This window comes from Dendronephthya gigantea, unplaced genomic scaffold (assembly GCF_004324835.1).
Source record: "Dendronephthya gigantea isolate DGI-Jeju-01 unplaced genomic scaffold, DenGig_1.0 000083F, whole genome shotgun sequence".
Lineage (NCBI taxonomy): Eukaryota > Metazoa > Cnidaria > Anthozoa > Malacalcyonacea > Nephtheidae > Dendronephthya > Dendronephthya gigantea.
The window spans coordinates 738,185-752,738 of NW_021163093.1; the positions used below are offsets into that span (position 1 = coordinate 738,185).

General features: G+C 34.8%; 1 protein-coding gene across 1 annotated transcript in view; it reads left to right on the forward strand.

The window, feature by feature from the left end:
- LOC114533014 (adhesion G protein-coupled receptor B3-like) overlaps window positions 1–14,286 on the forward strand; it is a 28,868-nt gene extending 14,582 nt beyond the window's left edge. The window contains exons 3-14 of the mRNA XM_028554589.1: window positions 5,431–5,553; window positions 5,624–5,746; window positions 8,787–8,909; window positions 8,980–9,102; window positions 10,468–10,590; window positions 10,661–10,783; window positions 12,119–12,376; window positions 12,552–12,953; window positions 13,349–13,507; window positions 13,601–13,825; window positions 13,902–14,064; window positions 14,279–14,286. Of these exons, the coding sequence (XP_028410390.1) occupies window positions 5,431–5,553; window positions 5,624–5,746; window positions 8,787–8,909; window positions 8,980–9,102; window positions 10,468–10,590; window positions 10,661–10,783; window positions 12,119–12,376; window positions 12,552–12,953; window positions 13,349–13,507; window positions 13,601–13,825; window positions 13,902–14,064; window positions 14,279–14,286 (1,953 nt within the window). The remainder of the gene's footprint in view (window positions 1–5,430; window positions 5,554–5,623; window positions 5,747–8,786; window positions 8,910–8,979; window positions 9,103–10,467; window positions 10,591–10,660; window positions 10,784–12,118; window positions 12,377–12,551; window positions 12,954–13,348; window positions 13,508–13,600; window positions 13,826–13,901; window positions 14,065–14,278) is intronic.
- The last annotated feature ends 268 nt before the right edge of the window (window positions 14,287–14,554 follow it).

A 14,554-nucleotide genomic window follows, 5' to 3' on the forward strand; every position in this document is an offset into this window, starting at 1 on the left:
GAATTGAAAGTATTTAACGAGTAAAATTTTATTTACAATTTATTTTACAAGGTCGACAGTTAGCATTCAAGTTATCATGCACGACAATAAAAACTCGTTGTTCGGTTGTTAGCTGCACAATTATTATATAGTTTAGCTGATCAGTTGACTATTAGCAGTTGAACTGTACGATTAGAAGCTATTTTAAAATCCCAGGGGCATAAAATCTATTGAGCTTATGAACAATATGAATTTTAGAATATTAAGTGGTTGCGTTTTTTTTTATACACCCTGTACAGGGTGAGTCGAAAAAAGCTGACACGTTTGAAATTCAAATTAGCCGCATAGCGGCTGTAATGTGACAGAAGTTGCCTAAAATATTTCATGGGTATACGAAGCATACATATTAATTAACCTAAAACATAAAGTTTCTCCCCATTGGGAGTTAAAATGCATTCCGCTAAGATCTGTAAATACAAAAGAACAGTTTTATCAAATCGTTTTTGTTGATTGTACACGGGAATTGTCATATTCCAGCAATACGTTCGCAGCTCATTTGAATTTCAAAGGTGTCAGTTTTTTTTGACTCACCCTTTATAAATAAAAGTCTGTCTTTTAATATATATGGCCCTGACGTACGTCTCTGCAAAGGTCTTTGTCTAGGTCTTAATGGGGTCATTGTTCATGGCAAGATGTTTACATTAGATATTCACATTAGATGTGATAACCAGGGTTGGTAGATAGCTGCATATTTGAGGCCAAACAAGATCACACTAGTTCTTTGTTTCCTTTGTCTTTGCCTTTTGTTTTCTTTGTTTTCTTGATAGCACTAATGACAATTTGGCCTCAAATATTTGCATGTCTACCAACTCTGGTGATAGCACTCGTTAGTCGTTCAAGGCCAAATCGACAAATTCATTAATTTTAGTTTGACAACCGCATGGGCTTTTAGCAGCTCCAATGTTATAATGCGACGTTTATTTGAGCCTCAATATAGAGAGAGAATTTGATCGCACTTGTTCTACATCCTGAACACTTGGGTGTTCGAGTTCAATAGTGGTAAGACCCAGTGACTTTGAGTACTAAATTATACGTCTGAATATTATAGCTTATGTATTTGGTTGAGATTTGTTTACTGCCATTGTTGTGCTGCGAGATATATTTCAAAATGACGGGCTTATTTATGCGAGGAGTGACAAGATATCGATCGATAGTTTAATACTGGCACTCCCAGCTTATGGACAAGTAACAAGTTCAACGGTTCGGTAATATTCCTACAGAAATTGGATGAAATTTCTGTTTATTTGAAGCTTAGCCAATACAAAAGTATACAGTTCACAATGATTCACTCATCCACGCTCTGCTCAGGGGCATCGTTAAATAGGTCATCCACTGTGTCGATGTACAGTTAAGACTTTAGTTTAGAGTTTTTCTACAAACTATAGTTTAATTTATGAATTCGGCTTTTGTCATTTCGAATTCCGAGATATACTTCCCATCATTTCAGCTGGGTAATCGAAATCTTATAACGATTCACTACATTTGCATCCTTTACGGACAAATAAAGCTGGGAGATTCCTTTCCGGAAACGAATAAATATATTGTACTTGAAACCAAGTGTAATTTGATGTTTACCACGTCACCTTGCCTGAGACAGGAACTTCTACATCGCAAACAGTGAAATGTTAAAATGACCTTTCGTGATGAATTATAAAATATTTCGGACCTACTTTCTTTGACATAAACTCCTTAAGACATTTTCGTCTTTCTAGACCAATTTCTTTTGTGTTTCTTTGGCCCTTAAAAGTGCAGTATACTGTGGATAAACAAAAGAATATACACTGGCGGTGAAAAAGAACTGCTCAAATGTTAATATTGTCGCCACAATCAATCTTTTATTGTACACTAGTGGTCAAAAAGAGCTGTTTAGATACAAATTCATAAAGAAGAAGCGAATATAGGAGAGAGCTTCATAGGTATCTTGGATAATTCTCTTATTCCAAGCAATATTTCTGTAATGTAATGCAACCTGCCACACTTCTAAGATAGTCAAATAATGGTTCCAGGAAGGGGGAGTGACAGAAATGGATTGGCCTGCACAGTCAAAATACCTTAACCCTATTGAAAAGCTGTGGGACAATGTCAAGGGGATAGTGCAAGAAAGAAAGAAATTCATAAAGCCTCCATGATTTATGGGTTCCTGTAAAGACTGCCCATAGGATGAATTTCTTTTGACCGCTAAGATTACCACCTTAACAAAAAGTATGCCACGCCGGTGTAAGGCCGTCATCAATTATAAGGCCAAAGGAGGGCAACAAAAAATTCATATTTCATATAGCTTAGCATGTAATCTACTCTATATTTACTCGTACATATTGTTAGAGGGACAGTTACCTTCATTTGAGAGTATTTTAACTTGTTTTGAGCAGTTCTTTTTGACCGCCAGGGTATATATATACATATATAAAACGTAAATTTGAGCGGTTCCTAGATTCACATAAGGAAACTCGACGAATTCGTCTGACATAATTATTCCTCTACGTACGACGTTCGTCTAGATGGCTTGTCTAGTTTTTATATATATACTCAGACAAATGATCTGTCCGACGACCATTCTTCTTGATAGATAATCCGTCTCTGTTATAAATTGGGCCAATTTATGAGCATATATATATATATATATATATATATATATATATATATAAATATATATATATATATATATATATATATATAACTTTTGCAGCGTAAGCGTTAAGATGACGCAGGTTTACGCCTACAATCGGCCCACCAGTCGTGTAACGATTGAAATTCGATTTAAATGATATTCATTGTTAATGCCCTTTTTTTAATATTGGACACCTTTTAACTCCAATCTTATTTGCCAGTGGATCATTACGACAGAGTCGAGAAGCGAACCTAATATATGCTTTGCTATGAACGTGATGTAAAGCAATGACTGACGCCATTATTATTATTATGAAGCCATGACTGACGTGATTATTATTATCACGAGATAGTCAACAGTTTCCGCCCAGTTGCGGTTCAGGGCTACGCAGTGTAGTAGAACTCCTCAGAATCGCCCAATCGCATTGGGGGATTTTTATTTAAAATTACACTTGACTAATAGCGTTGGTATTAAGGTGTTTTGAATTTACAATTAAGCCTTTTCTTATTCCCCTATCCCTAGATCTGCCACTGTTTCCATTTCAATTTTTTCATATCAATTTTCTATATAAATCGAAAAGTCAAAACAAATCGACAAACTTTCCTTGAAAGACTCAGTGCTTTAAACTCGTACAAAAAGCCTCCAAAACTCGTACAATGCATGGTTATGATAACTCGTTCTAAACTGATTTTTGTGTTAATGTCATGTGTATCTCGAAACAATGCTTCCTATGGTAACCCATGGTAACGACTGAAATTCGATTTAAATGATATTCATTGTTAATGCCCTTTTTTAATATTGGACACCTTTTAACTCCAATCTTACTTGCCAGTGGATCATTACGACAGAGTCGAGAAGCGAACCTAATATATGCTTTGCTATGAACGTGATGTAAAGCAATGACTGACGTCATTATTATTATTATGAAGCCATGACTGACGTGATTATTATTATCACGAGATAGTCAACAGTTTCCGCCCAGTGGCGGTTCAGGGCTACGCAGTGTAGTAAAACTCCTCAGAATCGCCCAATCGCATTGGGGGATTTTTATTTAAAATTACACTTGACTAATAGCGTTGGTATTAAGGTGTTTTGAATTTACAATTAAGCCTTTTCTTATTCCCCCTATCCCTAGATCCGCCACTGTTTCCGTTTCTATTTTTTCATATCATTTTCTATATAAATCGAAAAGTCAAAACAAATCGACAAACATTCTTTGAAAGACTCAGTGTTTACAATCACTTAAACTCGTACAAAAAGCCTCCAAAACTCGTACAATGGTTATGATAACTCGTTCTATACTGATTTTTGTTTTCATGTCGTGTGTATCTCAAAACAATGCTTCCCATGGTAAGTTCTGAGTTAACCAATTGTCACTTTTTGACTAAGATATGAAATTCATAAACATAGGCCGGCGATTCGTTACGTATCGATTTTAAGCTAGGTCGTCGTGTTGATATCAAGGTAATGACTAGCTAACGTAAAACATGTTCCTGACGTTCTTCGCGTAAAGATTATAGGACATAAGAAACAAACTAAATTTTATTTGTATTTTATGTATTTTTTAAATTATTTCATAGGATGTCCAAATAACTGGGAAAATTTTGGTAACTCTTGTTACACCTTTGTTCATATTGACAAAAGCTGGCAGAAATCAAACAGTGATTGCGAGAATAAAGGAGGTCAGCTTGCTAGAGTTTCAGGAGAGAAACTCAACCGTTTTCTCCATGAAATGTATAGAATCGCCAAGAGTGGAATCAACTTATGGATTGGTCTTAAGAGATGTTCGTCCAATAGTGCACAATGGTGCTATCCAAATGGAAAATTAGCCAACTACACAAACTGGGCACCCGATATCCCTGACGAAAACGGCGACTGCGTTGAAATGCTTGACATTGGCGTCTTGGGTAATCGTCCCTGCAGTGATAAAAGGCCTTACGTTTGTGAAATGGGTATGTCATTTCTTAGGACATATATTTATTATAACCAATAATAAATATATTTTTTATATTCAATTTTGACGACCAACATTTTCATGACATATATCATGTTATACGAAAGTGTCACCTCTTATATATACGACATGTGAATATACGTTCACGATTTTGCTTTATTGCATCATTTTATGTTTCCCCTTTTGATGTTGGACTAGGATGTGTTTACAAACGTACTGAGTATGGGAAGAAAAAGAACTCTTTAATAGTGAAAAACAGTTACAAATCTTTTATATCTTGTTATAAGTTGTATGAAAGTATGACTGGTGATTCATCTTTGAAAATGAATTTAAGGCACATGATGGCTTTAAGGCACACATAATCAACGAAATTCAAAACATAAATCACCAGGAGCCGGTTGTATCAAGCGGTGGATAAGTCAAAATTAAATAAAACTCTTAAATCTCTCTTAAATGAGTCAACTTGAATATTATCCACTAAATATGTAGTTGTAAAGAGTATCTTTGTATTAGCTAAGGTAAAAAACATTTTGTTCGCCTGTTGAATGAAACGATAGACTTGCTTTCTACTTTGAACTTAACCACGGGCTTGATACAAAGCCGGATAGCGCTATCTGGGTTTTTAGAAAGAAATTGTCATCAGTTGTAAGGCACATACAAAATTACGATTGGGTCTCACACTGGAGCTGACAATAAAGGTTTTTCCCGAAATGGGACAATTTGCAAAAGTTACGTCAGCATATGTATTTGACTGTTTAGTATGTGGATGCTAAATAATTTGGAGTTTTGTTCAATTAGGTACAAAATATTCTTAAATTTTATTCAATAGATTTTGATGAGTGCATGCTGGAAACACACAGATGCCATTCTCGCGCAACGTGCAACAATACGATTGGATCATATACCTGTACATGTAATCAAGGATTTACTGGCAATGGGACCATTTGCGAAGGTATAGTGACGTCAGTATATGCTCATGACTATATTTGAATAGAGTACCAAATATTTTCAAATTTGAATAGACTTTGAAGAGTGCATACTTGACACGCACAGATGTCATTCTCATGCGAAATGCAAGAATACCATTGGGTCATATACCTGTACTTGTAACGAAGGATTTACGGGAAATGGATCCTTTTGCGAAGGTATAGTAACGTCAGTATACGCTCATGACTCCATCAAATTGGAGAACTAAATATTTTCAGATTTAAATTAATGACGTCGATGAGTGCATGCAGGAAACACACGGATGTCATTCTTAAGTCACGTGCGACAATACGATTGGATAATACACATGTGCTTGCAATGAACGATTTTCAGGAAATCTGGAAATTGGCCTTTTAGTCAGGTGTTATTGTAAGCATAAAAGTTAACACTCCTTAGCTTTATCTATTATTAAATTGTTCAGAATGGCTCTGTTGTGCAATGATTTAAACCTCGGGGCATTCTTTCAACACTAATACGTTATACTCTGTCGAAAATTTTCTAATTTGTTTCTGTCGATATAAAAAAGCGACAATCGAGGTTTAATTACTAACTGGTCCCCAGTCGCTTACCTAAGGCGCCATTAATGATAGGGCGCACTGAATGATTGGAAGACGAAGGGGTATTCTAAAATAGCCTAACAAATAGCCTCGGGGTATTCCCATGATCTTTTGCGTCATCAATTTTCATCGCTTTGTTAGGGACTGTGGAAAAGTCAGGTTTAATTATGCGTAAACAAAATGGCTATCTGAAGAAATCAATCGGGTATAGGACGTTTATGAATATAATTTTAGCCAACCGTCTATTATGGATTCTAGGGACGGCCCTGGCAGAATTCACGAACAAAAAATGTCATAAAACTACGTCGATTGTACAACGAGAAAATTAATATCAGATTTCAAGAAAATAAATAAGATAAACATTAAAAATTACCCCTTTGAAGAAGAGAGGATGATGTATATAATAAGATACAGAAATCCGTATTAAAACATTATCATTTAATTGCATTAAATATCTTTCAAAATAAATGTTTTTTTAATTTCAAAACACGTAAAAAAGGAGAAGAAAGAGAAGGATGTAAATGTAGCATTTTATGCACCAATATTTTGCTTGCAAACTTGCTAAATAACACTCTTAAATCTCTCTTAAATGAGTCAACTTGAATATTATCCACTGAATATGTAGTTGTAAAGAGTATCTTTGTATTAGCTAAGGTAAAAAACATTTTGTTCGCTTGTTTAATAAAACGATAGATTTGCTTTCTATTTTGAACTTAACCACTGGCTTGATACAAAGCTGGATAGCGCTATCTGGGTTTTTAGAAAGAAATTGTCATCAGTTGTAAGACACATGCAAAATTACCATTGGGTCTCACACCGGAGCTGACAATAAAGGTTTTTCCCGAAATGGGACAATTTGCAAAAGTTACGTCAGCATATGTATTTGACTGTTTAGTATGTGGATGCTAAATAATTTGGAGTTTTGTTCAATTAGGTACAAAATATTCTTAAATTTTATGCAATAGATTTTGATGAGTGCATGCTGGAAAAACACAGATGCCATTCTCGCGCAACGTGCAACAATACGATTGGATCATATACCTGTACATGTAATCAAGGATTTACTGGCAATGGGACCATTTGCGAAGGTATAGTGACGTCAGTATATGCTCATGACTATATTTAAATAGAGTACCAAATATTTTCAAATTTGAATAGACTTTGAAGAGTGCATACTTGACACGCACAGATGTCATTCTCATGCGAAATGCAAGAATACCATTGGGTCATATGTGTGTAATTGTAACGAAGGATTCACGGGAAATGGATCTTTTTGCGAAGGTATAGTAACGTCAGTATACGCTCATGACTCCATCAAATTGGAGAACTAAATATTTTCACATTTAAATCAATGACGTCGATGAGTGCATGCAGGAAACACACGCATGTCATTCTTAAGCCACGTGCGACAATACGATTGGGTAATACCCATGTGCTTGCAATGAACAATTTTCAGGAAATCTGGAAATAGGCCATTTAGTCAGGTGTTATTGTAAGCATAAAAGTTAACACTCCTTAGCTTTATCTATTATTTCATTGTTCAGAATAACCCTGTTGTGCAATGATTTAAACCTCGGGGCATTCTTTCAACACTAATACGTTATGCTCTGTCGAAAATTTTCTAATTTGTTTCTATCGATAGGAAAGCGACAATCGAGGTTTAATTAATAACTGGTCCCCAGTCGCTTACCTAAGGCGCCATTAATGATGGGGCGCGCTGAATGATGGGAAGACGAAGGGGTATTCCAAAATAGCCTAGCAAATAGCCTCTGAGTATTCCCATGATCCTTTGCGTCATCAATTTTATCGCTTTGTTAGGGACTGTGGAAGAGTCAGGTTTAATTATGCGTAAACAAAATGGCTACCTGAAGAAATCAAACGGGTATAGGACGGTTATGAATATAATTTTAGCCAACCGTCTATTATGGATTCTAGGGACGGCCCTGGCAGAATTCACGAACAAAAAATGTCATAAAACTACGTCGATTGTACAACGAGAAAATTAATATAAGATTTCAAGAAAATAGATAAGATAAACACTAAAAATTACCCCTGCGAAGAAAAGAGGATGATGAATATTATAAAATACAGAAGTGCGTATTAAAACATAATCATTTAATTGCATTAAATAGCTTTTAAATTAAATGTTTTTTTAATTTCAAAACACATAATTAAGAATAGGAATGAAAAGGATGTAAATATAGCATATAATGCACCAATATTTTGCTTGCTAACTTGCTAAATAACACTCTTAAATATCTCTTAAATGAGTCAACTTGAATATTATCCACTGAATATGTAGTTGTAAAGAGTATCTTTGTATTAGCTAAGGTAAAAACATTTAGTTTGCTTGTTGAATAAAACGATAGACTTGCTTTCTACTTTGAACTTAACCACTGGCTTGATACAAAGCCGGATAGCGCTATCTGGGTTTTTAGAAAGAAATTGTCATCAGTTGTAAGGCACATTCAAAATTACGATTGGGTCTAACACCTGAACTGGCAATAAAGGTTTTTCCGGAAATGGGACAATTTGCAAAAGTTACGTCAGCATATGTATTTGACTGTTTACTATGTGGATGCTAAATAATTTGGAGTTTTGTTCAATTAGGTACAAAATATTCTTAAATTTTATTCAATAGATTTTGATGAGTGCATGCTGGAAACACACAGATGCCATTCTCGCGCAACGTGCAACAATACGATTGGATCATATACCTGTACATGTAATCAAGGATTTACTGGCAATGGGACCATTTGCGAAGGTATAGTGACGTCAGTATATGCTCATGACTATATTTGAATAGAGTACCAAATATTTTCAAATTTGAATAGACTTTGAAGAGTGCATACTTGACACGCACAGATGTCATTCTCATGCGAAATGCAAGAATACCATTGGGTCATATACCTGTACTTGTAACGAAGGATTTACGGGAAATGGATCCTTTTGCGAAGGTATAGTAACGTCAGTATACGCTCATGACTCCATCAAATTGGAGAACTAAATATTTTCAGATTTAAATTAATGACGTCGATGAGTGCATGCAGGAAACACACGGATGTCATTCATAAGCCACGTGCGACAGTACGATTGGTTAATACACATGTGCTTGCAATGAATGATTTTCAGGAAATCTGGAAATAGGACCATTTAGTCAGGTGTTATTGTAAGCATAAAACTTAGCACTCCTTAGCTTTATCTATTATTTCATTGTTCAGAATGGCCCTGTTGTGCAATGAGTTAAACCTCGGGGCATTCTTTCAACACTAATACGTTATGCTCTGTCGAAAATTTTCTAATTTGTTCTGTCGATAGGAAAGCGACAATTGAGCTTTAATTATTTACTGGTCCCCAGTCGCTTACCTAAGGTACCATTAATGATGGGGCGCGCTGAATGATGGGAAGACGAAGGGGTATTCCAAAATAGCCTAACAAATAGACTCGGGGTATTCCCATGATCCTTTGCCTCATCAATTTTCATCGCATTGTTAGGGACTGTGGAAGAGTCAGGTTTTTATTTGGGTAAACAAAATTGCTATCTGAAGAAATCAATCGGGTATAGGGCGTTTATGAATATGATTCTAGCCAACCGTCTATTATGGATTCTAGCGACGGCGTTGGCAGAATTCACGAACAAAAAATGTCAAAAACCTACGTCGATTGTACGACGAGAAAATTAATATAAGATTTCAAGAAAATAAATAAGATAAACACTAAAAATTACCCCTGCGAAGAAGAGAGGATGATGTATATTATAAGATACAGAAATCCGTATTAAAACATAATCATTTATTTGCATTAAATAGCTTTTAATATAAATGTGTTTTTTTTAATTTCAAAACACTTAAAAAAGAATAACAAAAAGAAGGATGTAAATATAGCATATAATACACCAATATTTTGCTTGCTAACTTGCTAAATAACACTCTTAAATCTCTCTTAAATGAGTCAACTTGAATATTATCCACTGAATATGTAGTTGTAAAGAGTATCTTTGTATTAGCTAAGGTAAAAAACATTTTGTTCGCTTGTTGAATAAAACGATAGACTTACTTTCTATTTTGAACTTAACCACGGGCTTGATACAAAGCCGGATAGTGCCATCTGGGTTTTTATAAAGAAATTGTCATCAGTTGTAAGACACATGCAAAATTACGATTGGGTCTAACACCGGAGCTGGCAATAAAGGTTTTTCCGGAAAAGGAACAATTTGCAAAAGTTACGTCAGCATATGTATTTGACTGTTTACTATGTGGACGCTAAATAATTTGGAGTTGTATTCAATTAGGTACAAAATATTCTTAAATTTTATTCAATAGATTTTGATGAGTGCATGCTGGAAACACACAGATGCCATTCTCGCGCAACGTGCAACAATACGATTGGATCATATACCTGTACATGTAATCAAGGATTTACTGGCAATGGGACCATTTGCGAAGGTATAGTGACGTCAGTATATGCTCATGACTATATTTGAATAGAGTACCAAATATTTTCAAATTTGAATAGACTTTGAAGAGTGCATACTTGACACGCACAGATGTCATTCTCATGCGAAATGCAAGAATACCATTGGGTCATATACCTGTACTTGTAACGAAGGATTTACGGGAAATGGATCCTTTTGCGAAGGTATAGTAACGTCAGTATACGCTCATGACTGCATCAAATTGGAGAACTAAATATTTTCACATTTAAATCAATGACGTCGATGAGTGCATGCAGGAAACACACGGGTGTCATTCTAAAGCCACGTGCGACAGTACGATTGGATAGTACACATGTGCTTGCAATGAACGATTTTCAGGAAATCTGGAAATGAGACCATTCAGTCAGGTGTTATCGTAAGCACAAAAGTTTTAACACGCCTTAGCTTTATCTAATATTTCATTGTTTAGAATGGCCCTGTTGTGCAATGAGGAAAAACGCGGTCTTAAACCTCGGAGCATTCTTTCAACACTAATACGTTTTGCTCTGTCTAAAATTTTCTAATTTGTTTCTGTCGATAGGAAAGCGACAATCGAGGTTTAATTACTAACTGGTCCCCAGTCGCTTACCAAATGTTTCTTTAATTTCAAAACACGTAAAAAAGAATAAGAAAGAGAAGGATGTAAATATAGTATATAATGCATCAATCTTTTGCTTGCTAACGATAGCCTACTTTCCTTTTATCTTGTTTAGGCTTTCGTCTATCTTTCTTTCTTTCTCGTCTCGTTCGTATTGTACCAAAGGTTAACAATACGAACAAGGAAGACAGACTTAGCAAACTTAATGAACAGGCAAGTTATTCTATTCGTTCGTTCGTTTAAAGTTTGACTATGGTAATTCGAATCTTTCTGCATGATTTTATTTACCTGCATGCTTGTGCATTTAAAAAAAGGTTTAAGAACGCAATATGACGGTAACGCTGTCGATGCATCTTTTAAAATAAATAATAGACATTTTATGGTAAACGACATTGGCAATTAATTTTTTCCTCACATAAGAAAACGCTTTAAATTTTTAATAAAATCTTGTGATAAAATTTCCATATTTCACTCGATTCTTGCAATATTTCTACAACAAGCCACGATTTTCTGTGAATTGTTGGCGATCTTGGGTCAATCGCTAACTCATTGGAGAGTTAAAGCAGTGACTACGAGTACAAAATTTGCCATTTTCGCGCCAAACTCTGTGCTTTCGCCTACGCCGTTCGACGAAACTGGTAGTTCTTGGGCTTTTGTATACGAGAACAATCAACAGACTCTTCCATAGCGTAAACAACAGCGAGTATGACGATCTTGTACTGCATGGTAGTCACTTGCTAAAGCTCTCTATTAATTTTCATTGTGAAGACGTCAGGTGCAAGAAATCACCTGGAGAGAGCCTAGTAAAATTTGAAATTACAAGGTTCGGTTGCAAAATGTTGTAAAATAAAGGAAACATAATTATACACAGTTTCATCACCCATTTGCTCGATATTTTCAGGTGGATGAGCTCTATGGTATGAATATAACTGCAAGAAAAAAATCCGCCCAGATTATCATAAAGGAACTGTCCAATATAACAAATGTAAATAACGAAAACGGAGTGAAAGTGATAATGAACCCAAATTTTCTCAGCCGAACCGTCGCAATACTTCAGAAAGTTGTTGGACTGAATATTTCTGATGGCAGTGTTAACATATTGGGTCCTGCAAGTAATATTTTAGATGAAGTAAACAGGAAATATTGGAGAAACATGACGGTGAGTTGATTAGAATAAGTAAGTACATTAGCTTGTAAGTGCCATGCATGTACGTATTTAATACTGCATAAAAAAAAATAGTTTGATATAAATAGTTGATGAAAAAAGGTCTTCGAGTCTTTGAAGAGGCTTTCGGTACTAATATCTTATAGAAATTCCTTCTTTCCACCATTAGGATGAGAGACTAATTCGTGATCTGGTGATCACTTTGCAAAATTATGGATTTCAATTAGGAGAAGTATTGAAAAACGACAGGAGTTCTTCGCGTATATTTCAAAATCATTCAAACGTTCAGCTATATGTCACATACCAAAAGCGCTCAGAATTGTCACCTCAGAACAGTCTTTTCAATTTCCCAAATTCATCGTTTACACTTTCGCCTGATGCGCTTTCGAACGACTGTGGAGCGGTCATAGTTGTTGTCTGGTATAAAACACTAAACTTAGTTCTGCGAAAGAGTGGTTTTAATGGTGATTATCACGCAATAAAAAGCAGAATCATTATTGCGAGTGTTCAACCTGAACCAAGAATGCCATTTAAGGAACCTGTCCGTATAAGCTGGGATGCAACAGAAGCGGTAAGCATATATGAATGCCGCTTATTGTAGCTAATATATATATATTATATAATATATATATACATATATATATATATATATATATATATATATACACCCATTTGCAAAAACGTTGGCCGCAGATAGATAGATAGATAGATACTCGAAGTCTAATTAGAATTGCATATGATTACATTTGCATGGGACTTCTATAATATTACATAACATATGCAATTCTAATTAGATTTAGAGTATCTATCTATATATCTATCTGCGGCCAACGTTTTTGCAAATGGGTGTATATATATATATATATATATATATATATATATATATATATATATATATATATATATATATATACAGTATATATTAGCTATATATTTTTTTTCATCTTTAATTTTATGACCATGCAGGACGAAGCGATCACTTGTGGATATTGGAAACCAGAATTAGGTGTAAGTAAGTGGAAAACTGATGGCTGTAAAATAGGAAAGTCGAATAATAACCACTCGATATGTGAATGTTATCACCTCACTGCTTTTGCGACCATGGACATTGGAAAGAAAGATTTGGTAAGCTTTCAAGTGATGAAATTATGTACATTTAATACTGATATATAGCTATCTGTGACATTTACACAGAATAAAATATTATTATATTCCAAGTTAACCAAGGGTGAGCAAGAGGTTTTGGAAATAGTGTCTACTGTTGGCAGTTCTTTGTCGTTGGCTGGTGTGTTGTTGACGATATTAGCCTACGTATTGCAGTGGAAGAGACTTCATAAAGATGGCAAAAGCAAAATTTCTTCAAAAGTGCTCATGAATCTTTGTGTTGCAATTGGAATGGCGAATTTCCTTTCTATACTTTCCGGTCCGGCACGTAATCATGAGGTATTCCGATTACACTGTTGTTGATTTTTTGACTTTTTGCATTGGTATTTCATTATTACTTTTCTTTCTCTTCCAGCCATACTGTATAACAGTTTCCTTGCTTCTATATTTCTTCATTCTTGCTCTTTTTGGATGGATGTTATGCGAAGGAATTGTAATCTACTTAAAAATGGTCAATGTCTATGCGAGTTTAGCTTTGGGTGGAAAACATATGCAAGCATTCTATGTTGTTGGATGGGGTAAGTAAGGCTGAATTTCCACTTACAGAGAAATAATTTGTTGGCGAAATATTTGCATATTTTCTTTATAATTTTAACATAATTGTAAATAAATTAGTTCAATATGACTTTTTCACTTCAAAAGATAATATGCAAATATTTGTTAGCGAATTTTTTCTTTTTAAGTGAAAGGGATAGTGAGGATATAGTGGTTTATAAAATATTTTCGTTTTAGGTTTATGAAAAGCCCAATTTTTGTGGGAGCTTTTGAAGGAATTGAAAATACTCCAAATAACTTTTATAAGAGTTTTAAAAATATTACAGAAAGATTGCATTGCCATATTTATGAAGGGCCGTGCATGAAAAGAGAGAACAAAGTTGTTCGGAAACTGTGGCGTAGTTTTAGCCTGACGATTTTGTTCCTCTATAGAGATATGTAAACTTGGGGTTATTATAATTATTCATTTCTTTAGAAATGTATTGTTTTCACAGTCAATGAACACCAAAATAT